The following is a 24,303-nucleotide window of genomic DNA, read 5'->3' on the forward strand; positions in this document are numbered from 1 at the left end:
TTTTTCTACCTGTCAGATCACCATAAACAGGCTAATGGATAGCACAGTGGCAACAGACAGCAGGTCATTTGGACCAGACATATGTTCTCCTTCAGAAGATCTCAAGCCTTTAATGTGGTGCTCTGAACTTGTTTCCCCACTTATTGTAACCAAACAAGTAGATGTGAGCCCTAAAGAGGAACCCTTGGAATGGCTGATATCTGATGTGAGGTCTGTGGCTGAAACACAACTTAAAATAACTTCTGGAGAATGTCTTGGACCAGAATCACTTTTACCGACAGTAGAGCAGGTTATTAAGGAGGAGCCAAATTTGCTGCCCAATGCACAAGATTATAGCTCAGTAGTTACTGACATATATATTGAAAAAGAACAATTTGAAGAAACCACATGTGCAACAGGAAAATTGGAGAAAGAAGTGCAAAATGTGAATAATGTGTGGAATTCTACAGAGGAACGGAAGCCTGTAAAATTTGAGAGGGAAGAAGGATGCCTGCATTTAAAAGGTGAACTCAGCAGTTGTGAGATGTCTAAGCAGAAGCTTGGGTCAAGAAGGAGCATTCGCCTTTCGTGCAAAGCTAAAAACTCATGTCATCCACCATCTAAGGCCCCTGTGATGCTCTTTAAACGTGAGACGTGTGATAAAGTCTCGAACCATCTGGCAAGCTTCCGGGAGCACCAGAGAATACTTTCAGGAGAGCACCCCTTCAAATGCAAGGTACGAGAATATGTGCATGTGTAATATATGTATGTGTGTGTATATATACAGTATCTCACAAAAGTGAGTACACCCCTCACATTTTTGTAAATATTTTATTATCTTTTCATGTGACACACTATCTTTTCACTGAAGACTACAATGTAAAGTAGTGAGAGTACAGCCTGTATAACGGTGTAAATTTGCTGTCCCCTCAAAATAACTCCACACACAGCCATTAATGTCTAAGCCTTGGCAACAAAAATGAGTACACCCCAGGCCCAGACTGGCCGTCGGGCATTTGCCCGGTGGGCCAGGCGGCCCAGGGCCGGATTGACGTAGGGGCTGATGGAGCTGCAGCTCCAGGCCCCTACCTTAAAATAGGCCCAGTCAGGACCGGACTGACTGGGCCTATGCGGCCTCTATGGCCGCATTAACGCAGGGCGTAAGGGCCCGCCACTCTAGGGGGCCGGGAACCCCCCACCAGGGCCGGCCTTAGGGGTGTGCGGCCGCACAGGGCTTAAATTAAAACATCGAATTTTAAAAAAAAAAACTTTATTTAACATCCTCCATGTAAAACAAAAAACAAAGTCCCGGGCAGGGGCGCTGATCGGTCGCTCGTGAAGTTTTGCAGTGACTCTGTTGTAGTGTCGGCGTTTCATGCTGAGCGCCGGATGAGGGGGGGTGCAGTGAGAAGGGGCAGAGGTGGTAGATAGTGAGAAAGGTGGAGAGGGTTTAGATAGTGAGAAAAGGGGAGAAGTGATAGTGAGTGGGGGAACATAGTGAGAAGGGGCAGATAAGAAGGGGAGGGCTAGATGGGGAGAGAGGGTAGTGTGAATGTGTACGAGAATGAATGAATTAATGTGTGGATGAATTGCTTGAATGATTTGTGAGACTGCATTAATGAATATGTGTAAATGATTCATGTGAATGAGCAACTGTGTAAGTGTTTGTGTCTATCATGAATGTTTAAGTGATTTGGGGTAGGGCTGCAACAACTAATCGATAAAATCTATAATAATCGATAATGAAATTCGTTGGCAACGAATTTCATTATCGATTAGTTGAATCGATTATTATCGATTATAAAATGAGGGTTTTTTCAGAGCAAACGCTCTGAAAAATCCCCCTCATTATATAATCCGTTTAGTCTGACTCACTGTCTCACAGCAGCAGCTCCTACTTACTCCCCCTCCCTGTAATCACTGTGACAACTGGCCCCGCCCCTTCCTTCTCCAGGCCAGAACCACATGGCTGTGACACTCATCTAACTGTAAGTATGTATATATATATATATATATATATATATATATATATATAATGTGTATGCGTGTGTATATATATATATATATATATATATATATATATATATATATATATATATATATATATATATATATAATGTGTATGTGTGTGTATATATATATATATATATATATATTTGGGCTACTGAAAGTTAGGGGAGGTGGGGGTTAATTTAGGGGCAGTTATGGTTAGTGGGGTGTTTAGGGTTAATTTAGGGGCAGTTATGGTTAATTGGGTGTTTAGGGTTAATTTAGGGGCAGTTATGTTAATAGGGTGTTTAGGGTTAATTTAGGAGCAGCTATGGTTAATGGGGTGTTTGGGGTTAATTTGAGGCAGTTGTGGTTAATGGTGTGTTTAGGGTTAATTTAGGGGATGCTGTGGTTGATGGGGTCTTTAGGGTTAATTTAGGGGATGCTGTGGTTAAGGGGGTGTTAAGGGTTAATTTAGGGGCAGTTATGGTTAATGGGGAGTTTAGGGTTAATTTAGGGGAATCTAAATCCTGGGGGCAGTGAAGTGACATATCTGGGGGTATAAGGCATATACAGTATATAAGGCATATGTGGGGAGGGCAGTGTGGCATGTCTGGGGAGGACGGAGTGGTGTATCAGGGTGTATAAGGCATATCTGGGGGTAGAGTGGCATATCTGGGGGTAGAGAAGTGGCATGTCTGGGAGGCAGGGTGGCATGTCTGGGGAGGATGGAGTGGGGTATCAGGGGATATAAGGCGTATCAGGCACAGTGGCAGATGTGGGAGGCAGCGTGGCGTGGCATATGTGGGAGGCATTGTGGAGTGGCAGATGTGGGAGGCAGCATGGCGTGGCATATGTGGGGAGGGCAGGGTGGCATGTCTGGGGAGGATGGAGTGGTGTTTCAGGGGGTATAAGGCGTATCAGGCACAGTGGCATGTGGGGGGTAGAGTGGAGTGGCAGATGTGGGAGGCAGCGTGGAGTGGCAGATGTGGGAGGCAGCGTGGAGTGGCAGATGTGGGAGGCAGCGTGGAGTGGCAGATGTGGGAGGCAGCGTGGAGTGGCAGATGTGGGAGGCAGCGTGGAGTGGCAGATGTGGGAGGCAGCGTGGAGTGCTGTGGTAGGCAGCGTGGCATATGTGGGGGGGGGGCAGCATGGCATGTCTGGGAGGCAGCGTAGCAAGCCTGGGCTCAAATGTGCATATATTGGGGGGCTGGTTGGGAAATAAAGACAAGAAATGTATTATCAAAGTTTTTTTTATTCTGCTGTTTGTATTTAACATCATTTGTTTAGTAAATTATTTTAAATAAATGAAAAATTTACATTTTTTTATCCGATTAATCGATTAATCGAAAAAATAATCGGCCAACTAATCGATTATTAAAATAATCGTTAGTTGCAGCCCTAATTTGGGGAAATGCAAAGATGGTACATGAAGGGTGGGCTGTTTGCCGACAACAATGTCTTAAACTGGGCTGTTAGGGGACAAAGTTGGCTCATGCTGGGCTGTAATCTGGGTGCTGATCAGGTTCTATGTGGGCAATGTGGACACCAGGGCTGGCTTTGGGGTGTGTAACCTGTGATGTATGCTGTAATTTAGGGGGTTATCTATACCTTTAATGCTGAATTTATATGTGAATTCCAATTGATTTTATAGCTGCAAAGCTGGGTGTTTGTTATTCTGTTGATCTGTATCTGGTATGGTTTCCATACATTATTATTTAGGGCTGAAACAACGAATCGATAAATCGATAATAATCGATATCGGAAATTGTTGTCGACGATTTCCGTTATCGATTAATCGAGTGATCGATTCGTTGTTGGAGCACTCCGCTCGTTTTACCTACCTCCGCGAGCGTTTCCCCGCATCTGCTATGCGCGCTGCAGTCTCCGCCTTCTTTGAGCTACGTGACCTCGGATGTGACGTGCTTCAATTAAGAAAAGGGTGTTGGTCTGCAGTTCAAATAAAGTTTTCAACTTCTTGAAGGTTGGAAGTGGAACGAGTCTGTAGCGGAGGTAAGTGATTCTCTATGTGCGAGTGGGAGACTGGGTGCAGGGCAGAATGTTGGTGCAGGGCAGAGTTGGAGACTGGGTGCAGGGTGCCAAGTGCAGGGGGCAAGGTGCAGGGGGCAAAGCGCTGGGGCAAGTGCAAACATGGGTGCTGGGAAAACTACACTGCAATAATAATTAATACACCAAACTTATTTTTGTATTCTAGCTGCAAAGAACACCGCACATAATAATAAAGATGGCTGAGGGTTCTGGCAAGGCAACCGATGAAAAAAGTGTGCGACTCAAGTCCTCTAAGGCATGGGAGCATTTTACTTTAAATGCTGCAAAGAAGGTTGTAACCTGTAAAATTTGCAATACGGAGCTTGTGTGGCACAGAAGCACGACCGTGATGCACGAGCACATGAAAAGGAAACATGTGGACTTCACGCAGGAAGGTGAAACATCAGGACGGTACGTTAAACCCAAATGATAAATTGAGTTACACAGAAATAGCCTTTTCTGCATTCTACTACCAATCATATAATCTATAAATCTATTAATATATATATTTTTTTTACTTTCAGGAAGAAACAGCGTACCATGACCGAATTTGTGCAGCAAAATCCCCAGTGCACTCCACAGCAAACAGCACTTATAACCGATTCCATTCTGAAAATGCTGGTCGCTGACATGCGGCCGCTATCCATGGCTGAAGACCAAGGATTCAAAAGCATGGTCAGTGTACTAAACCCCTGATATACTCTTCCCTCAAGAACTGATTTCACCAAACTAGTGGAGAGGAAGTAGCAAGAGGCATTTCAGAATGTGAAGCATGCCATCAGCGCTAATGACTGCAGAATTGCTTTTAATTGCCTAGAGACCCCCAAATTAAATTATCTAAACATAAACTAGTTTAACTTTGAAAGAAAAAAAAATTTAAGTATTCTAGCTAAATGATCACTGTGGTAGCCAATGTTACCACAGTGATCATATAGCTATGAAAAGTCACATTCCCTTTTTAAAAATGGCCGATACTAACTTTTAACCCCATGATCCCTTTGATCATGGGGTTAAATTTAGCCAATGGTAGAGGAAAGAAATTTTTGAAATCCTGATGAACTGTAAATAATAGTAAAATCAGCCACTTAGCCTGTGCGGTACGTGAGTAACCATCTCATCCTTGGAGCTCCTTGCATTTTTACTGCAAAACTTACTTTTGCTGTTAAAGTGATTTCCCCCCCCTCTCTTTACCATCATTTCTTTGGGATTGTAAGGGGAAAGAATGGTGTGTGCGTCTGTGAGTGAATGTACAGATAGTATGGTGTGCTTCTGCGAGTGAATGGAGATATGAAAGGCGTGTAAATGGCCAGTAATTAGGGTTGAAGCCTTGACGTGGCATTACTGCCCGCGTAAGATGTTAAATTATGGCACAAAAAGTACACATTTGCACAAACTACACCCCTTGACGCATCAAATGAGGGGCTGTATGTGTTCCTAGTATAAACCTGGAGGCAAGTGCAAATATGGGTGCTGGGAAAACTACACTGCAATAATAATTAATACACCAAACTTATTTTTGTATTCTAGCTGCAAAGAACACCGCACATAATAATAAAAATGGCTGAGGGTTCTGGCAAGGCAACCGCTGAAAAAAGTGTGCGACCCAAGTCCTCTAAGGCATGGGAACATTTTACTTTAAATGCTGCAAAGGAGGTTGTAACCTGTAAAATTTGCAATACGGAGCTTGTGTGGCACGGAAGCACGACCGTGATGCACGAGCACATGAAAAGGAAACATGTGGGCTTCACGCAGGAAGGTGAAACATCAGGACGGTACGTTAAACCCAAATGATAAATCGAGTTACACAGAAATAGCTTTTTCTGCATTCTACTACCAATCATATTATCTATAAATCTATTAATATATATATATTTTTTTACTTTCAGGAAGAAACAGCCTACAATGACAGAATTTGTGCAGCAAAATCCCCAGTGCACTCCACAGCAAGCAGCGCTTATAACCGATTCCATTCTGAAAATGCTGGTCGCTGACATGCGGCCGCTATCCATGGTTGAAGACCAAGGATTCAAAAGCATGGTCAGTGTACTAAACCCCGGATATACTCTTCCCTCAAGAACTGATTTCACCAAACTAGTGGAGAGGAAGTACCAAGAGGCATTTCAAAATGTGAAGCATGCCATCAGCGCTAATGACTGCAGAATTGCTTTTACAGCAGACATATGGACAAGTGTAGCTACTGAGGCTTACCTTGGCATTACATGCCACTACATAGGGGATGACTGGAAGCTGTCTTCTCTCTGTCTCACTACAATGCCTCTTGAAGACAGACATACAGCCGCAAACATTGCAGAATGGATAGAGGAGGTCGCCGCAAAGTTTGAGATTCCAGATAAAAAAATAATTGCCATTGTACATGACGGTAGTGCAAATATTGTGGCTGCTGTAAACATCCTAGAGGACAAGCATGGATGGGCCAGTATCTGCTGCACTGGCCACACATTGCAGCTGGTGATCAATGCTTCATTAAAGCACTCTGGAATTCAGAGAGCTGTTAGTGCTGCAAGAGGACTAGTTGAGCATTTTAAAAAAAGTGAGCTAGCCAGCAATAAGTTGAAGGAGAAGCAGAGGCAGATGGGTACACCAGAGCACAAACTTCTTCAGGATGTAAGCACTAGGTGGAATAGCACTTACTATATGGTTGACAGTCTTATTGAACAAAGGTGGCTCGTAACTGCCACTCTGTCTGACCCATCTGTTAATCAAAAGGGCAAACATTTGGAGTTAAAGCCAGAACAGTGGAATCTTCTTGAAGAACTTTCCACCGCTCTTAAGCCCTTTGAATGCGCCACTGTATTCATGAGTTGCCAAGAATATGTAACGGTATCTTCCATACCTGCACTTGTGAAGGGGCTGTTAAGGTCCAATGAGGTTGCCTGTTTTGAATCATCTCCGCTGAAGAGCTTCCAAGCCACAGTAACAGACCAGCTTCAAAGCAGATGGAAGGGGATCCTTTTTGAAAATGTCCCAAACACTGTTGTTATTTCCTCTGCCCTGGATCCACGATTTAGAAGACTGAAGTTTTTAACACCAGAGCAAATTATAAGTGTACAGGCAAAAGTGCAGACAGAGGCGCTTGCTGTAAGAAGGGAGATGGTGCAGCAGGAAACAACCTCTTCGCCTGTAATGAGAGTTGACGTGCCCTCAACATCTGCTGCTTCTCTACTTGACTCACTCCTTGAGTCTGGGGGCAGCAGTGAAAAGGATACTAGAGAGGGGAAACTTGAGGAGGAGGATATTCATACTCAAGTACGAAATGAGGTCCAGGCTTATTTTGCAGAGAGGCCCCTTGCCAAGGAGAGAAACCCTTTGAATTGGTGGAACACCAACCAAGAGAAATATCCTACCTTGGCAAAACTGGCAAAATCTTACTTGTGCATCCCAGGCACCTCCACTCCATCAGAGCGCCTCTTCTCTGCTGCAGGCAATATTGCTTGTAAAAAGAGAGCCAGCCTCAGCCCTGAGCATGTGGACATGTTAACATTTTTGCATTCTAATGCAAAATTTCTGGAACAGTAATAGTCCTCTTTTCAGAATGTTTGGGGTTATTTTGTTGAGGTACTTGGGAACCCATGGTTAGGTATTAAAACTAGTTTGATAAATATTGTGTTTGGGTTCTTGTACTTTGAAAATATTGTTTTTTATTACATCATAACAAAATAAGAATGTTAATGTAAATTTTAAGTTGTTTTTTAACATCCAGTTCATTAAATTATTTTAACCCCTTGACTGCTAACGACGGCATGGTGCCGTCTCTAGCAGTCCCAGTCAGTTGCTAACGACGGCATGGTGCCGTCGCTAGCACTCTTACCTTGATGGAGGTCTGTGGACCCCCCCATCACTACCTACCCCGGCGATCTGCTCCTCACCCTGAAGGGCATCACCGGGGCCACCCGATCCGGCCGGTGACGGCACGCGCAATGACGCGATGACGTCACCGCGCAACTTTATTAATAACTAACAACTGTCAGTTAAAGCGGTATGGGGGCATGCTGCTTAGATGCCTGTATCTCTGGCATCTAAGCAGCTACAGACCTCCAACATATACCGTGTAAAATAATAAAAAATATTAAGTTAAAAAAATAAAAATGTAAAAAATGATTTGGGGGGGTCTCTAAAGGCAGATAAATAAAGATCAAAATTGCCTAGAGACCCCCAAATTAAATAATCTAAACATAATTTTTATCTAAACTTATTTTTGCTGTTAAAGTGTTTTTTTTTTTTTTTTTTTCTCCTCTCTAAAATTTTAATTATGGCACAAAAAGTACACATTTGCAAAAACTACACCCCTTGACGCATCAAATGAGGGGCTGCATGTGTTTCTAGTACAAACCTGGAGTGCGCACGACACAAATGAACATGTCGCTATGGTTAGAAAAAACATATTTTCTAGCCAAAGCAACATTCAGTCATTATTTGTGCACTCAACTTTTGTCCTAGAAATACATGTAACCCCTCATTTAAAGCTCCAAGGGGTGTAGTTTCTTGAAATGTGTACTTTATGTACCCTAATTTAACTTCCCAGATGTCTAGACCACCTTAACTTCAGAAATGGCAGATTTGAGAATCTTGTTAAAAAATTGTCTTAAAACATTTAGATGCCTGCAATTAGACAGCTGGGAAGTTAAATTATGGGACAAAAAGTATACATTTGCAGAAACTACACCCCTTGGCACATCAGATGAGGGGCTGCATGTATTAGTAGCACAAGACTGGAGTGCGCAAGACATAAATGAACTTGTCGCTTTAAATTTTGTGATACTAATACAAATAAGACCTCGTTTGCTGCGGCTAGGGATGTAATTTCTAAAAATATATAGTTTTGTTGGCATATTTTAACATCCCGGGCAGCTAGAGCTGTTTGACGGCAGCCATGCATTAAATTTGAAGATGAATTTTGTGATAGTCTAGTACAGTGATGGGCAACCTTTTTGGCGCGGTGTGTCAAAAATCGGCAAAAAATCGAGCATAACTCGCGTGGTGTGTCACTTCGACAAAAAAACATAATTTTGCGAAATTTATAGTTTAAACTACAAAAATGTATAATTGCAATATATAATTGTATTTAATAAACCAAAAACAAATTATTTAACATACCTGCTTAGTAACTACTTACCTTTCAGGAGTCCTGCGGTGGGGGTGCAAGGCCTCTGTCTCCCAGCTCTGCCACTGTATGGAACAGTATAGCGTGATGGGAGTTATGATGTACTTTAGAGCATAATTATATAATGAAAAATACATTGGAAATGGTACAGCATAACACCCATCACTCTCACACACTTACCAGTCTGCATTTACCAATCCACACACATACACCAATCCACACACATGCCAATCCACACACATATACCAATCCACACACATACACCAATCCACACACATACACCAATCCACACACACATACACCAATCCACACACACATACACCAATCCACACACACATACACCAATCCACACACACATACACCAATCCACACACACATACACCAATCCACTCTCAATGTCTGCTTTCCTCTTTTCTCCTTACAGCTCCTTTTCCTGCTCTTCGCTCCTCTTCTTCTTCAGTTCTTCTGTCTTCTTCCGAGGGCACGGACAGCGGTGGGCGCGGCTTCAGTGTTGTGCGCCGGGATCTGACAACAAACCCCGGCGCACAACAGCTGTTGCCGCGCGGATCGCAAGGGAGCGGTATCGGAGGTCTTTAACAGACCTCCGGCTCCCTTGAGTGATTTTAAGCCGGGTTCAAGGGAGATCCTTGAACCGGCTTAAAATCACTCAAGGGAGCCGGTGGTCTGTTAAAGACCTCCGATACCGCTCCCTTGCGAGCCTGCTCCTCCAGCGGCGGACATTACTGTCCGTCTCTGGAGGGGTGCCGGCAAGTTGGCACCCCCCTGATGAGCGGCACCCGGTGCGGACCACCGCCCCCCGCTAGGTACGCTACTGCACGTCACGCCCCCCCCCCCGTTCCTCCAGCACAGATTCTTTCATCCTCGGCGGCCGTGCAGGAGCCGAGGATGAATCGCAGGAAATCCTGCGCGTGTCACCACAAATGGCGTGTCAACCATCACTGGTCTAGTAAATTGAACTTTTAGCAATAAAATATTAGAAAAACAGTCTACTGTTCTCAATGTCTGTTTATTTTAGACAGGTTACCTACTACAAATATTTAGCAACACAGGTTTTGATATTATAATTTAGAAAAATAAAATTACAAACTCGTTTTTATTAAGTCAGAAGTGAAAAAATACACCTTTTTCCCCATTTTTGGCTTTATTTTGCAAACCTAATGAGACATACGCATATAAAAATGGTATATTTGGAAAAAATCAATGTATGGCTTGTATAGTTTATTCCCAAGAAATGTACTTCTAAATGCGTTTTAAATGAGAGATGCACCAAAATGCCGAAAACCAGCTTAGCACCCAGGTGGGAAATGGCTTAGCAGCCAAGGGGTTAAATAAACGAAACATTTGCATAATGTTGTGGTTTTTTTTATCCGAATAATTGATTAATCGAAAAAATAATCGGCCAACTAATCGTTTATTAATATAATCGTTATTTGCAGCCCTATTATTGTATACCTACAAATAGAGGGATTGTATGTCTCATTCTGTTTATTTGATCTATACCTTCAACGCTGAGGTAACATGTGATTTTCAATTGATCTATAACTGCAAAGCTTGGTTTTTGTGTTGATTCTGTTGATCTATACCTGCTATGCTATGTTTCCATACATCATTTATGCATACCTGCAAATATAGGGTTTGTATGTGATCTATACATGCAAGTGCTGTTTATATGTGTTTGATCTATAGTTCACAGGGAGGGAGGAAGGAAAGGAGAGGTATGGCTTAGTGAATGAGGGCCAAAGGGACTGGGAATGATTTCAGGGGAGAGGACCTCTCAAAGTCATGGTCAGGGTGAGAAGGGGGGAAGACTGCACTGACTCTTACAGTCTTCCCCCAATCTGCAGTCAGTGTGGCAATTTTTTTGGTGTGGTAGTGGAGGGAGTGATTACATGCTAGCAGGGCCGGCCCAAGATAAAATGCCGCCTGGGGCGAAGTTTCCTCTCCCTCCCTCCCTATTATCTATCCTTACTCTCCCTCCCCCCCTTGTACTTACCTTTCAGCAGTCCTGCGGCGAGTCTCCCTGTATGGTCTTGGTGCCGGCTTGTAATGCTGAGCGCCGGAAATGACGTTATCTTCCGGCGCTTAGCATTACAAGCCGGCACTGGGACCGAACAGGGAGACTCGCCGCAGAGGAGAGAGGGGCGCCGAGCGGGTACTGACAACTTGACCACTCCGCGCCCCTTTCTCTTCCGCTTTAAAAAAAAAAGCGCTTGGGGCGGCAAAGTGCCGCCCCTTCAAAAGTGCCGCCTGGAGCCGTTGCCCCACTCGGCTCCATTGTTGGGCCGGCCCTGCATGCTAGGGAGAGTGGAGCGGGGCCCAAGGAAATGTCGGTGTGGCATAGCCTGTCCTGGTGTGTGTTTGGGTGTCGGTGTGGCAGAGCCTGTCCTGGTGTGTGTGCGTGTCTGGGTGTCAGAGCCCGTCCTGGTGTGTGTGTTTGGGTGGGTGGCAGAGCCTGTCTGTGTGTGTGTGTCTTGGTGGCAGAGCCTGTCCTTGTCTGGGTGGCAGAGCCTGTCCTTCTGTGTGTGTCTGGGTGGCAGAGCCTGTCCTTGTGTGTATTTAGTCATCTGTTTTCTGGCCCTTTACTTTCTGTAGGAATAAATTGAACTATTTAATTTTTACTTATACAGAGATAAGACGCCCTCCTGAATTTCTAGTCACTTTAGAGGACAAAACATTCTAGGCTCAGAAATCAGTGACAGCAAAAGTAAAGGTATTGTGTTATTTACTCTATTTCAACCTGCGTTTCTTATTAAAAAGGATTAGTGGCAGTAAATTGTGGCTTCAGGCATCCCGCGTAAGATTACTTTTTTTAGTCACATTGCTCTGCCTAGAGGATTGGCTGAGCCGCAATTCATTTGGGGTGGTCTGATTTTCTTCCCTGCTGTGCTGTGAGTCTGTGACTGACAGACTCACTCGTCGTGAGGGTGATCTGACCAACCAAGGCCCAAGGAGTGCCACGCTGCCACTAGTTTGCCAACTAAATGGTCAAAGATTAGTTACTGTTTTGAATCTTTCATTAAAGATATAGCGCTTTATAAATTGCATGATGTTATGATCCATTTATTAAATATTTATGTGATGCTAATTGATTAGTGACAAAAGCATGCTGAAATATAAATAATAGACAACAAGAAATGGTATATTAAATTTGTCAGAATTTGGTTTAATAAAAATGGGCTGCTCAGTCTTAAATGCCCGGGCTTATTTTTTGTCCCAATCCGGGGCTGGTACACCCCTAAGTGGAAATGTCCAAATTGGGCCCAAAGTGTTGATATTTTGTGTGGCCACCATTATTTTCCAGCACTGCCTTAACCCTCTTGGGCATGGAGTTCACCAGAGCTTCACAGGTTCCCACTGGAGTCCTCTTCCACTCCTCCATGACAACATCACTGAGCTGGTGGATGTTAGAGACCTTGTACTCCCCCACCTTCTATATGAGGATGCCCCACAGATTCTCAATAGGGTTTAGGTCTGGAGACATGCTCGGTCAATCCATCACCTTTACCCTCAGCTTCTTTAGCAAGGGAGTGGTCGTCTTGGAGATGTGTTTGGGGTCGTTATCATGTTGGAATACTGCCCTGCGGCCCAGTCTCAGAGGGGAAGCGATCATGCTTTGCGTTAGTATGTCACAGTACATGTTGGCATTCATGGTTCCCTCAATGAACTGTAGCTCCCCAGTGCCGGCAGCACTCATGATTTAGTGAAATAACCTGGGTTGCCTTCTCTTTAAAAACAAAGTAGACCTAGCTAGGGCTGCAACAACTAATCGATAATAATCGATAATGAAATTCGTTGCCAACGAATTTCATTATCGATTAGTTGAATCGATTATTATCGATTATAAAATGAGGGTTTTTTCAGAGCAAACGCTCAGAAAATACCCCTCATTATATAATAGTTTAGCCTGACTCACAGCAGCAGCTCCTACTTACCAGTCCCTCCCTGTAATCACTGTGACAACTGGGCCCGCCCCCTTCCTTCTCCCAGAAGGCCAGAACCACATGGCTGTGACACTCATCTAACTGTAAGTATTAAATTAATATTTGGGCTACTGAAAGTTAGGGGAGGTGAGGGTTAATTTAGGGGCAGTTATGGTTAATGGGGTGTTTAGGGTTAATTTAGGGGCAGTTATGGTTAATGGGGTGTTTAGGGTTAATTTAGGGGCAGTTATGGTTAATGGGGTGTTTAAGGGCAGCTATGGTTAATGGGGTGTTTAGGGGCAGTTATGGTTAATAGGGTGTTTAGGGTTAATTTAGAGGCAGCTATGGTTAATGGGGTGTTTAGGGTTAATTTAGGAGCAGCTGTGGTTAATGGGGTGTTTGGGGTTAATTTGAGGCAGTTGTGGTTAATGGTGTGTTTTGGGTTAATTTAGGGGATGCTGTGGTTAATGGGTTGTTTAGGGTTAATTTAGGGGCAGTTATGGTTAATGGGGTGTTTAGGGTTAATTTAGGGTAGTTGTTTTGATGGGGTATTTAGAGTTAATTTAGGGGTAGTTATGGTAAATGGGGTGTTTAGGGTTAATTTAATGATGAGGACTGAGGGTAATTTAATAAAGTTAAGTTAAGGTGCAGTTAGAGATAAAGGGGGGCAGACTAAAGGGAATCTAAATCCTGGGGGCAGTGAAGATTAATCCAGTACTTATTTATAAAAGTATGGTGTCAGTGTGATGCGAAAGGGGCTGTGACTCTATGAAGGGACTATGAGATATCTGGGGGGGTATAAGGCATATCTGGGGAGGACAGAGTGACATATCTGGGGGTATAAGGCATATACATTATATAAGGCATATGTGGGGAGGGCAGTGTGGCATGTCTGGGGAGGACGGAGTGGTGTATCAGGGTGTATAAGGCATATCTGGGGGTAGAGTGGAGTGGCATATGTGGGGAGGGCAGCGTGGCATGTCTGGGAGGCAGCGTGGCATGTCTGGGGAGGATGGAGTGGTGTATCAGGGGGTATAAGGCGTATCAGGCACAGTGGCATATGTGGGGGTGGAGTGGCATATGTGGGAGGCAGCGTGGAGTGGCATATGTGGGAGGCAGCGTGGAGTGGCATATGTGGGAGGCAGCGTGGAGTGGCATCTGTGGGAGGCAGCGTGGAGTGGCATATGTGGGAGGCAGCGTGGAGTGGCATATGTGGGAGGCAGCGTGGAATGGTATATGTGGAGTGGTATATGTGGGAGGCAGCATGGAGTGGTATATGTGGAGTGGTATATGTGGGAGGCAGCGTGGAATGGTATATGTGGAGTGGTATATGTGGGAGGCAGTGTGGAATGGTATATGTGGGAGGCAGCGTGGAATGGTATATGTGGAGTGGTATATGTGGGAGGCAGCATGGAATGGTATATGTGGAGTGGTATATGTGGGAGGCAGCGTGGAGTGGCATATGTGGGAGGCAGCGTGGAGTGGTATATGTGGGAGGCAGCGTGGAATGGTATATGTGGAGTGGTATATGTGGGAGGCAGCATGGAGTGGTATATGTGGAGTGGTATATGTGGGAGGCAGCGTGGAATGGTATATGTGGGAGGCAGCGTGGAATGGTATATGTGGAGTGGTATATGTGGGAGGCAGCGTGGAATGGTATATGTGGGAGGCAGCGTGGAATGGTATATGTGGAGTGGTATATGTGGGAGGCAGCGTGGAATGGTATATGTGGAGTGGTATATGTGGGAGGCAGCGTGGAATGGTATATGTGGAGTGGTATATGTGGGAGGCAGCGTGGAATGGTATATGTGGAGTGGTATATGTGGGAGGCAGCGTGGAGTGGCATATGTGGGAGGCAGCCTGGAGTGGTATATGTGGGAGGCAGCGTGGAATGGTATATGTGGAGTGGTATATGTGGAGTGGTATATGTGGGAGGCAGCGTGGAATGGTATATGTGGAGTGGTATATGTGGGAGGCAGCGTGGAGTGGTATATGTGGGAGGCAGCGTGGAGTGGTATATGTGGGAGGCAGCGTGGAATGGTATATGTGGGAGGCAGCGTGGAGTGGCGTATGTGGGAGGCAGCGTGGCGTATGTGGGAGGCAGCGTGGCATGTCTGGGAGGGAGCGTGGAATGGTATATGTGGGAGGCAGCGTGGCATGTCTGGGAGGCAGCGTGGCATGTCTGGGCTCAAATGTGCATAAATTGGGGGGGCTGGTTGGGAAATAAAGACAATAAAGGCATTTTATCAAAGTTTTTTTTTTATTCTGCTGTTTGTATTTAACATCATTTGTTTTTAAATAAATGAAAAATTTACATTCATTTTTTTTATCCAATTAATCGACAAAATAATCGGCCAACTAATCGATTATGAAAATAATCGGCCGACTAATCGATTATGAAAATAATCGTTAGTTGCAGCCCTAGACCTAGCTGTTCAATACTGTTCACGTAGCACATTGGAATGATCTACAGACTTTGAGCTCTTTTGTTGTCCAATATATATGTTTTTTTGGAATTGACATAAACATGATTTTTAATAGAAAAGCTGTTCCTTTTAATATCAACTTCATTGGAAGAGTATTTGGTGGACAGGGACATGAGTATGAAATTAGTCGTGGCAAATGCACACTTTAAAAAGACCTACATCGATCTCTGTGTAGAAAGACTTTTTGGAGTGGTAGGTTCCAGGTATTCTCAGGTTTCTGTAAACAGAAAAATATTAGGCGAGAAAACACATTGAAGACTCAGATCTTCAAATAAAACTACCAGGTGCAGAATGGCCTGCCTTCCTTGGGCTCAAGGCCAGGTTTCATCAGTGCATATTAAAGCCTGATAACCACTTTGCCTTAAAAATTCATGTACATTTATGTTTTTTTGTTGTATTATGCCCTCTACCTTACTTTGTTTCCTTGAGAAAAATGCAATAAAGTGCATAAGAAGCTCCCTTTCCTTACATCAACTTCCTGGCCTGGTCACCAATATTTTCATGAGCGTGCTTATGATGATTCCACTTAGACAAACCATTATTTGCAATTTCTTCTGTATAAAGGGAGTAAGCTTTAGCATATGTTAATTAAGTTTTTTCTCTGAATAATTTATCACAGAATATCAACACAGAATACTTAGATATCTTACTTTTTATGGTGACAACCCATCATTACCATTTGTGTCACATTATATGTGTTAAGGGATTCAATTATGAATGAGGCAGTATTTTACTTTATTAAAGAAATATGTCTGAAAAAAGGATTTGGATTTGAATACCATAATTGATGCATTTAATAATCAGTGTTAAATTTAGGAGAATAGATGGTATAGAACACTGAAATATTTTTCTTTCCTTCAGATCAGCAAAAACAGGCTTATGGATAGCACCGTGGCAACACAAAACAGGTCATTTGGACCTTCAGAAGATCTCAAGCCTTTAATGGGGTGCTCTGAACTTGTTTCCCCATTTATCGTAACCAAAAAAGTAGATGTGAGCCCTAAAGAGGAACCCTTGGAATGGCTGATATCTGATGTGAGATCTATAGCTGAACCACGACTTGAAATCATTTCTGGAAAATGTCTTAGATCAGAATCATTTTTATTGAAAATAGGGCAGGGTATTAAGGGTTTGGTGCCCAATGCACAAGATTTTAGCTCAGTAGTTACTGACATAGATATTGAAAAAAAACAGTTCGAAGAAACCCCATGTGCATTAGGAGAATTGGAGAAAGAAGTGCAAAAAGTGAACAATGTGTGGAATTATACACAAGAACTGAAGCATGTGAAACATGAGAGCGAAGTAGGATGCTTGCACGTAAAAGCTGAACTCAGCAGTACTGAGATCTTTAACCAGATGCTTGTGCCAAGAACGAGCAATCTCCTTTCAAATAAATCATGTCATCCACCATCTCTGGCCCCTGAGCTGCTCTTTAAGTGCGAGACATGTGATAAAGTCATGAAGAATCTGGCAAGCTTGCGGGAGCACCAGAGAATACATACGGGAGAGCGTCCCTTCAAATGCAAGGTACAAGAAGGTACACCCATAGGCTCACAGTGTGTGTAGGTGTAATCTATATATACCGTATTTGCTCGATTATAAGACGAGGTTTTTTTCAGAGCAAATGCTCTGAAAAATACCCCTCATCTTCTAATCGGGGTCATCTTCTAATCAGACCTCAAATAGAGGTCTGATTAGGAGACTAAGATCCAGATCCCCCGCACCGCTGCAGGGGACCTGGATCCTCCTGTCTCACCAACCCCCCCCGTCATACACACACTTACCGGTGCTTCCTGCTGTATTGCCGGGGCAGCGGGTTGACGTCTACGCAATCCGCGTAGACAACGTCCGCTGCAGCCAGAAGGAGGTGTGGCTAGCAGCGGGAGTTGTCTGCGTCCGTCGCGTAGACCTTCTCCGACTGTCAGAGATCAGAGTTCCCCGCAGCGGTGCCGCACCGGTGCGGGGAACTCTGATCTCTGACGGCCGGGGAAAGTATACGCGACGGACGCATACAAACCTCCGCTGCCAACTCCACCTCCTTCCGGCTGCAGCAGAAGGCGACGTCAACCCGCTGCCCCGGCTGGAAGCACCGGTAAGAGAGGGCTGAGAGGGGGGAGAGAGAGAGTGTGTGTGTGTGTGTGTGTGTTAGTTAAATGGGGGTATAGGGTGTGTGTGTGTGTTAAATGGGGGCATAGGGCATTTCTGGAGTGGCGTTAAGGGGGCATTTAATAGAGCACTCTGCCTCCTGAAATGCCTTATACCTCCCTATATGCCACTCTGCCCCATAATATGCCTTTTAACCCCTAAATGCCAGAGTGGCATATAGGGGTATAAGGCATTTCTGGAGGCAGAGTGCTCTATACAATGCCTTTTAACTCCCTTAATGCCACTCTGCCTCCTGAAATGCCTTATACCTCCCTATATGCCACTCTGCCCCATAATATGCATTTTAACCCCCTAAATGCCAGAATGGGATATAGGGGTATAAGGCATTTCTGGAGGCAGAGAGGCACATAGGGGGTCAAAAGGCATACCATGGGGCACAGTGGCATATAGAGGGTTAAAAGGCATATCATGGGCCACAGTGCCATATTGGAGTGGCAAGCCTGGGGGCAGATGTGCGTAACTGGGGGACAGGGTTCGAAAATACAAGAAATAAAAACAAAAAAATATTTTTCTCAATCATAGTTTTTATTAAAAAAAATTGTTTACATGAATTAACATTTACTAGTAAAACTTTTTTCCTTTGGGTCGTCTTATATTCAGGCTTTTTCTTTTTTTCCTAAGTTAATATTCAGATTTTGGGGGGTCGTCTTATAATCAGGGTCGTCTTATAATCGAGCAAATACGGTATTACTCACACAGTGTCCTCTTAATATTGGTACCTTTGGTAAATATGAGCAAAGGATGCTGTAACTATTGTCTTCATTGTTTAACCCTTTGATCTTTTACCCTCTGCTCTTTATCAAAATAAATAAATGTGTGGCAGTTATTTGCACCTCTTTTGTCAAGATAAGAGCTCAATCTTCTCCTGTAATGCCTGATGAGGTTGGGGAAATACATGGCAAGAGGTCTGAAATTCATTTTGTGTCCAGTAAACCATTTTTGTGTTGATTTTGATACATGTTTAGGACCATTGTCCTGCTGGAAGATCCAACCACGACACATTTTAAGAGGTAGTTGGGTGTTCTTTTAATATCTGATGATATTTGATAAAGTACATGATGCCATGTATCCTAACAAAATGTCTTGGTCTTCTGGCCAAAAACACTAAAGAGCCACCACCACTTATAACCTTGGGCATGAGGCACTTCTCCATATGGGTGTGTGCCAAACTCACCTCTGGAACTAATTGCCAAAAAGCACTATTTTGGTTTCATCTGACAATAGAACCAGATCCCATTTGAAGTTCCAGTAGTGTTTGTCAAACTGAAGTTGGTTGAGTTTGTTTTTGAATGAGCGTAGAGGCTTTTTTCTTGGAACCCAAAAAACTTGTGGTGATTATATATAGGTGATGTTGAATTGTAGTTTTGGACTCTTTTTTTTTTTTTTTTTTTTTTTTTTTTTTTTTTATTTCCTTGAGGATGTTTTATTATTTATTGTTTTATATAGCGCCATCAAATACTGTAGAGCTGTACAATGGGCCACTCCTCTTCACAGTGTGTTCAGACAATAGAGACAAACATCCTCTTCTTGTTGGTTCATAACATTTCCGGTTGACTGAACTTCTCACCCTGATTGCGGAAATAGGCACTTAATGCTTTTGCTATTTTCTTTAGGGCTGCAACTAACGATTATTTTAATAATCGATTAGTTGGCCGATTATTTTTTCGATTAATCGATTAATCGGATAAAAAAAATCAATGTAAATTTTTCATTTATTTAAAATAATTTACTAAACAAATGATGTTAAGTACAAACAGCAGAATAAAAAAAACTTTGATAATACATTTCTTGTCTTTATTTCCCAACCAGCCCCCCAATATATGCACATTTGAGCCCAGGCTTGCTACGCTGCCTCCCAGACATGCCATGCTGCCCCCCCACATTTGCCACGCTGCCTACCACAGCACTCCACGCTGCCTCCCACATATACCACTCTGCCTCCCACATCTGCCACTCCACGCTGCCTCCCACATATGCCACTCCACGCTGCCTCCCACATCTGCCACTCCACGCTGCCTCCCACATCTGCCACGCCACCTCCCACATCTGCCACGCCACCTCCCACATCTGCCACTCCACTCTACCCCCCACATGCCACTGTGCCTGATACGCCTTATACCCCCTGAAACACCACTCCATCCTCCCCAGACATGCCACCCTGCCCTCCCCACATATGCCACGCCATGCTGCCTCCCACATCTGCCACTCCACAATGCCTCCCACATATGCCACGCTGCCTCCCACATATGCCACTGTGCCTGATACGCCTTATATCCCCTGATACCCCACTCCATCCTCCCCAGACATGCCACTTCTCTACCCCCAGATATGCCTTATACACCCTGATACACCACTCCGTCCTCCCCAGACATGCCACACTGCCCTCCCCACATATGCCTTATATACTGTATATGCCTTATACCCCCAGATATGTCACTTCACTGCCCCCAGGATTTAGATTCCCCTAAATTAACCCTAAACTCCCCATTAACCATAACTGCCCCTAAATTAACCCTTAACACCCCCTTAACCACAGCATCCCCTAAATTAACCCTAAAGACCCCATCAACCACAGCATCCCCTAAATTAACCCTAAACACACCATTAACCACAACTGCCTCAAATTAACCCCAAACACCCCATTAACCACAGCTGCTCCTAAATTAACCCTAAACACCCTATTAACATAACTGCCCCTAAATTAACCCTAAACACACAATTAACCATAACTGCCCCTAAATTAACCCTAAACACCCCATTAGCCATAACTGCCCCTACATTAACCCCCACCTCCCCTAACTTTCAGCAGCCCAAATATTAATTTTATACTTACAGTTAGATGAGTGTCACAGCCATGTGGTTCTGGCCTTCTGGGAGAAGGAAGGGGCGGGGCCAGTTGTCACAGTGATTACAGGGAGGGGGAGTAAGTAGGAGCTGCTGCTGTGAGACGGTGAGTCAGACTAAACGGATTATATAATGAGGGGGATTTTCAGAGCGTTTGCTCTGAAAAAACCCTCATTTTATAATCGATAATAATCGATTCAATAATTGCCAACGAATTTCATTATCGATTATCGATTTTATCGATTAGTTGTTGCAGCCCTAATTTTCTTATACCTCTGTGGAACAGAAAGTCGTGGTTGAACAATTTCCTGTTCCTAATCACCAAGGTATACGATAACAGGGAAATTATGTCAATTATGCCCATGCTCAGGCTTGATGTGCTGGGACTGAAGGGACCTCAATATGCCTGCTCCATGGGGCGGGGGGTCGAGGGGAAACCACAGTGGTAGCGTTGAGGGCTCCCTTGTCAAACCCTGGGCGCCAGGAAAAGATTTCTTGCTGCTATTGTGCATGGGGTTTGTAAAGTCCTGCTGTGTGTGTGTGTGTGTGTGTGTGTGTGTGTGTGTGTGTGTATATATATCAGTACTATGCAGGTGTAGCATTCTGCTGTAAAGTAAGAATGCTTTCAAAAATAGACATTTTTTTATCATTTAACAAAATGCAAAGTGAGTGAAAAGAAAAAAACTCAAATTAATATTTGGTTTGCCATCCTTAATTTAATTCACTAAACTTGTGACACCAAGACTCTATGTAATAGAATGAAGACTGAGTAATAGAATGGCATTTTGTAGTTGAATGCTGCCTGGTTCTCATTCATACTGGGACAAAAATGCAGAGATTACTGAAAAAGGTAAATCATGTCACTGTGGAGTTGTAATCATAAGCAGGGTATTTTGTGATTAAGTTACTTTAATTGCAACCCACTAAAAATGCTTTCCCAATGATCAAACATTTACTTGTTGTTATATCCATAGGTGTGTAAAAAGCATTTTATCCGTTGCGCAGACCTCATCAAACACGGCCTGGTTCATTCCAACAGTCGTCCACACGGGTGCAAAGAATGTGGGAAGAAATTTAAATTGGCTGGAGACTTGCGCAAGCACAGCAAAGTGCACTCTGATCAATTTCCTTTCAAATGTGAATCGTGTGAAAAAAAGTTCAAGAGGGCAGCCTGCCTTAATAAACACATGCGCGTCCACACCGAGGAGAAACCATTCCCTTGCCCTGTATGTGGCAAACGCTTCAAGTGGCAGTCATCTGTAAGAGAGCATCAAAGGATCCACTCAGGAGAGAAACCTTTTCAGTGTCCAGACTGCATGAAGAGGTTCACTCACTTGTCCACTTTCCTCCAGCACAACAGGATTCATAAGGAGAGTGCTGCCTTCACCTGTGACATTTGTGACAAATCTTTTAACCACAAGTCAAACCTTCGGAAACACCAAAGAGCACTTCACACGTGATTGTATCTGTATTAATGGGGGGATGCCCTCTTGAGACTGACTTTGTTAAAAAGTGTGGTTATACATTATGCACAATAGCGGTTAAATTAAAGCAACTTGTCACTGTAAACTAAAAATGTTACAAGAATCAATTATTAGAAAAAGGATTGATATAATTGTATCATAGAAGACATAATAAGGATCTTTGTGGTTATTTGAAACTCCATTATGAAAGACATTTTTATGTTTCCTGTAACTTTTATGATGCACTCCATGGTATAATTAGTGATTTAGTTATTATGGCCATGATGTTTTCATATGTGGAGTCATGTTTTTGTCATCAGCTAACACATGGAGGTATGGAGTTCAGTTCAAGATGAGAATTATTGTGCAGCATTAAGTTAAGAGGTTAATGCTAGAACGTATCTAAGAAAATAATAAATGTTATTTATGCTTAAAATTGTGATCATTAAAAATGTTTAACCCAAAGAGACTTTCTTTATGTAATACTTTGCGTGGCTACATAGTTCATTTTCTTTTTGCCAGTTTCCGCTGATATAAGTGAGTTACCTTATGTAAACATTATTAATAGTTACAGAAAACAGGCATGTCAAGAAAACACAGTTAACGACCAAAGACGTGTCTGGCGCGTCATGGCACTAAATGAGCTTAGAAAGCTGTCACAGACTCCCCAAAAATAATGCAACACAACAGGTTCTTGCTGTTAAGGGGGGCGTAGATGTCAAAAGGGTTAATGGAAAAAACCAGACTGTAAGCTCACTCGGCGCTCTCTCTGCAGGGCCCAAAGCGACTACACCTTAACCCCAAACCTGTTCGCTGCCACCACCAAGTTCTATGTAAGGTTTAAAAATACTTGAGGGCCTTGGTAACCCCCTGAACTGCTCAAACTTTAGGAAAATCCACACAAAAACAACAAAAAAACACAAAAACTACCAAATTATGACAAATGGTAACTCTGGCTATCCCAGGAAGCTGTAAGTTCAAAGTTAGAGCACAAAGACAGAACTGGATAATTTATATTCAATTTGATAAAACAGTCACAGTACTTTCCAAAAATAATGGTGAAAGAGACATAAAACCGTATAAAAATAGGGATAAAACACAGAAAACTTACATAAAACAAAACTCAAATCATCTATGGGAATTTCCAGATGTTACGGTACCTTGTGAAAATATAAAGAAATTCTAAGTTTTAATAGGACCCTTGTTCCTTTTGTCTCTGGGAGTCCAACCATTAGGTGTAACCTGGGGAGGGGAGTCTGTAGCCTAAGCACTTTACAAGCTTGGTCTCTAAAACCAGCCTGATATTTTAATACCGCATATTTTTCTGTTATGGTACGGTGTATGTTAATAACTCCGGGGTTATCATTTCCCCCATGTTATTAGAAGAGTACAGGTACCAAACAGGCACTGCTTAATTCCCTCCTGCCAGGTTTGATGTCATTCTGAAGGGGACACTGTCAGCACAAGAAACGTCTTCATGTCATGATTCCACTATGGAAACTCAACCATATTATATCCTTGGAAGATGTCCTGCTTGTATGCTCTTCCTGCCCTGCTCATTTTATGATAGGATCTGGCCAGGAATCCAGATGACATTTATGGCAGGATGTGACCTAAGAAAACTAATCCTTTGTCATGCAAAATGCCTACATCAAGGATTGCTTTCTTTGCTCAAACGGTATTGCTGTAATGCCTCGATACGGAGGCATTCGACAACACCAAAAACTGCTGCGGGGGGGGCTATGATTGCTCCCTGGAGCAACCATGTGTACCATATACAATATGGTAGAGGCCGTCTGCTTTGATAGAGCTTAGGAGTGCAAACAATGTTGCTGAAATGCCTTGATATTGTGGCGGCAAAAGAGTTAAAATACCAGAATTTGAAATACCCTGGGGTATCCAATTGACAGGGTAAATTTAATTGGTCAGGTTCAAAGGTGTCCCAAATAGGACATAGAGGTAGGATGAGAAGATGTCAAAAATGCACATCTCCCAAATGTAGCTGTTTAACTCCCAAACAACCCAACACACCCATGCATAAGTGGTACCTCTGTACTCGTGATATGATGCCTAAAACGTATTGGGTGTTGTTTAGAAATTATTTATACCAGGAGCTGTAAATTCATAACTGAAGTACAATGTGCGAGTTCTGAACTCAGAACAAATATCAGAATCTATTTAGCAGGTTTGTTCATTAGCTTTTGTAGATGAGAAAAAGCATTTCAAATTTTTCACTTTATTTTACTTTATTATTTTTATAGTAA

At 43.3% G+C, this 24,303-nt stretch overlaps 2 protein-coding genes across 2 annotated transcripts in view; both read left to right on the forward strand.

Moving 5' to 3' along the window:
* LOC128499321 (E3 SUMO-protein ligase ZBED1-like) overlaps positions 1-7,554 on the forward strand; it is a 12,353-nt gene extending 4,799 nt beyond the window's left edge. Inside the window, exons 2-6 of the mRNA XM_053468553.1 lie at positions 17-715; positions 4,184-4,428; positions 4,542-4,692; positions 5,545-5,789; positions 5,904-7,554. Of these exons, the coding sequence (XP_053324528.1) occupies positions 35-715; positions 4,184-4,428; positions 4,542-4,692; positions 5,545-5,789; positions 5,904-7,554 (2,973 nt within the window). The 5' untranslated portion in view covers positions 17-34. The remainder of the gene's footprint in view (positions 1-16; positions 716-4,183; positions 4,429-4,541; positions 4,693-5,544; positions 5,790-5,903) is intronic.
* A 3,698-nt stretch (positions 7,555-11,252) lies between these two features.
* On the forward strand, positions 11,253-22,152 carry LOC128492677 (zinc finger protein 454-like). Its single transcript, XM_053465323.1, has 3 exons — positions 11,253-11,312; positions 16,428-17,093; positions 21,551-22,152. The coding sequence occupies exons 2-3, from the start codon at positions 16,446-16,448 to the stop codon at positions 22,034-22,036; spliced, it is 1,134 nt and encodes a 377-aa protein (XP_053321298.1). The 5' UTR covers positions 11,253-11,312; positions 16,428-16,445; the 3' UTR covers positions 22,037-22,152.
* Positions 22,153-24,303: the final 2,151 nt, after the last annotated feature.

Source organism: Spea bombifrons, chromosome 1, assembly GCF_027358695.1.
Source record: "Spea bombifrons isolate aSpeBom1 chromosome 1, aSpeBom1.2.pri, whole genome shotgun sequence".
In the NCBI taxonomy this organism is placed as follows: Eukaryota; Metazoa; Chordata; class Amphibia; order Anura; family Pelobatidae; genus Spea; species Spea bombifrons.